Source organism: Malus sylvestris, chromosome 11 (genome assembly GCF_916048215.2).
Source record: "Malus sylvestris chromosome 11, drMalSylv7.2, whole genome shotgun sequence".
Classification (NCBI taxonomy): Eukaryota; Viridiplantae; Streptophyta; class Magnoliopsida; order Rosales; family Rosaceae; genus Malus; species Malus sylvestris.
This window is the reverse complement of record NC_062270.1, coordinates 30,382,810-30,385,752: the sequence shown is the minus strand read 5'-3', so window position 1 is coordinate 30,385,752 and position 2,943 is coordinate 30,382,810. Positions and strand designations below refer to the sequence as shown.

Below are 2,943 nucleotides of genomic sequence, written 5' to 3'. Positions count from 1 at the left end.
TCGACGCAAAAGAGAACCCCAATGAAGCAATAAATCATCATTTAAAAGCTTCTCATAAAGAAAAAGCCATAATAAAATAAATTTACGTGGTCGAAAAACATCTACGCCAAACCTCTTTATTTCAAGGAACAACTACTTGTTTACTACACTTAAAGTCCTAAGTCAAAGATAAAGATAATACACCATCTGAAGTAGTCAACCATATAGCTGAAAGGCGCTAATTAATAGGGCAAAACCAATCCTGAAGAGAATTATTAAGAGCAGGGAAACATGGTAAACCCTATTTGTAGATATATACAAGCAAGTGGCTTGAAGCTCAGTTGATTAAGAGTATTAGCCCATGCACCCGGGGTCCCATGCTCGAATCCCCCTCCCATAGTATAATGAAGATTATCTTATCATTTGTAAAAGATAAGTATATATACATATCCACTAGTATTAACAGAACCGTAAAGACATGCATATTGCATATTCTTCCCTAAGATCCTATCTATGTTTCAAAATAACTCTTTATAGAAAAGGACATGCTAGTTGCTTTGATTTACTATATAGACATGGGACTTATCATTATTGAAACTTTGACAACAATTTGCTTAATTTATTCCATTGCTCGTTCTCCTCATCAAGTGAAGAAAATAAGTGTAAGACAGTAGAAAAACAGAAAAGATAGTCCACAACAGATTACAAGTAGGAAAATAGACACTACAAACACATTAATTCTGAAGGCGATATGAAGGAATAGCGAGCAAATGCTTGGCCCTTGAGACTGTAAGACCAAAATCCTCAGTCATATCCAAGTCATTTGGCAACATGTTATCCGGAAGTTCCCAATCAAAACAATGCACAAGTTGTGCCAACACAAATTGTACCACAGTAAGCCCTAACTGAATTCCAGGGCAACGCCTTCTGCCGGATCCGAACGGTATAAGCTGAAAGTGGTTTCCTCTAACATCAACATTATTACCCTCAAACCTCTCTGGTACGAACTTCTCTGCATCTTCCCAAGCACTCTGGTCTCTCCCGATTGCCCATGCGTTTATGATCACGAGTGACTTTTTTGGTACATGGTAGCCATCGACAATGCAATCTTCAATGGCTGCATGAGGAACCAACAATGGTGCCACTGGATGTAGCCTCAAGGTTTCCTTGACTACCATGTCCAAGTACTCCAATTTCTCCAAGTCTGATTCCTCCACCATTCTATTGAGGCCTACAACATTTTCTAGCTCTTTTTGGACTTTCTTCATAACCTGTGGATGTCTCATGAGTTCCGAGAGTGCCCACTCGACTGTTGTTGATGTGGTGTCCATTGAACCCGCAAACATGTCCTGCCAATAAATTTTTCATAGATGAAGTATATATATTAGCGGGACTTATCTACGTAGATGACAATTTATTGTACATGATAAAGCACAAATTTGTACCATCAACAGTCAATCTAGTATATTCAACCAAAAATTGACCTAATCAGTCGTTCAGAATCACAATCTTAGACCACACCATGCTAAATTTGTCTAACAAGAAACAATTTCGTTGTAATGATATCAAGCAGGAATAAAAAGAGAAATACATAAAATGATATATACGTATACTTACCAACATTATGGCTTTGATATTGGTGCGTTCGATTCGGTAGTCAGAATCTTCAGACCCCATGAAGGCCACCATGACATCAACAAAGTCCTTAGTTCTTTCTTCATCCTTGGATTGAAGATGTTCATCAATAATCTTCTCAAAAAATTCATCAAACGCCTTGTTAATAGCTTTCATTTTTTTAGTGAACCCTTGGAGGTCAAGCGGCGCAATACAAGGAATGTAATCTCCCAAGTTAGGGCCCGCTGATAATTTGAGACCCTCTTTCATCACAGCGGTGAAACCCCTCTCGTCAAAATCCTCGTCCTTGTACTTCTTCCCAAACACCATCCGGCAGGTCATGTCAACGCTCAGCGATGATACCTTGACACTGAGATCAATAGCAACGCGTCCATTATTGGCATCCTCCTCAACAGACTGAATTAGGAGAGCAACTTCTTCTCTCCTCATCGACTTGAAAGAATTGATTTTGTGGTTGCTAAGTAATTCGAGCGTGCACATCTTTCGGATGTCGCGCCAATACGAGCCATACTCAGCAAAGCTCAGGTTCCTTTGTCCAAAGGAAATGTGCTTTGAACCTTCATGAGGTGGTCGACTTGCAAAAACGAGGTCATGCGTTTTGAGGAACAGCTCGGCCGCTCGTGGGGACGAGACAACAACTGTGGGTACGAGGCCTAACCGCAAGTACATGATATCGCCGTATTTCCGGGATAGTTGATGAAGATCCCTGTTAGGGAACTTTCCTAACAAATGGAGGCTGCCAAAAATAGGAAACCCTCTCGGACCAGGAGGTAGCATCTTGTGCTTGGTCTTGCCTTTTGATATGCATGTTTGCAGGATGTGAACAAGTGCAAGCACCCCAAGTGTTGCCCAAATCCAAAGTGCCATATTGCTCTTTGGGAATTCTCAGAGCGGTTTCTAGCTGTTTCAGATTTAGTATTATGAATGCTAACTGATGCTTGATTTTATAACTTTGGTTAAGTGGAAAGGTCCAACCAGCTAGATTTACGTACAAATTTCTTAATTGAAATAGTTAAAAAATGAATAGTGATCAACCGTTAATTTACTAATAATTACTTTTAAATGATCGTAATTTATTTATAATCTCATATAAGATGTCTCTTTATCCTTAACAGTGGTCATGCAATTTGTATGATAATAATACATCAGTCATAAAGAGAAAAAGTAGTCAACCTCATACAGCGGATGGCAAATATTTCCCTGCTAGTTAATAATTTAATGGTTTCCAAGATTTAATGATTGAACGATCATAAGAAAAGATAAGCATTTTGGTATGACAAGCAAATAAAAACTAGTTAAAATTCAAGTGGCAGGAGTCCTGTCAAATAA

At 38.9% G+C, this 2,943-nt stretch overlaps 1 protein-coding gene across 1 annotated transcript; it reads right to left on the bottom strand.

Annotated features, from left to right (window-relative positions):
* Positions 1 to 550: 550 nt before the first annotated feature.
* Positions 551 to 2,512, bottom strand: LOC126591411 (cytochrome P450 71AU50-like). Its single transcript, XM_050257087.1, has 2 exons — positions 1,597 to 2,512; positions 551 to 1,328 (listed from the first exon to the last, which is right to left on the bottom strand). Exons 1-2 carry the CDS (start codon positions 2,479 to 2,481, stop codon positions 714 to 716), a joined length of 1,500 nt encoding a protein of 499 aa, XP_050113044.1. The 5' UTR covers positions 2,482 to 2,512; the 3' UTR covers positions 551 to 713.
* Positions 2,513 to 2,943: the final 431 nt, after the last annotated feature.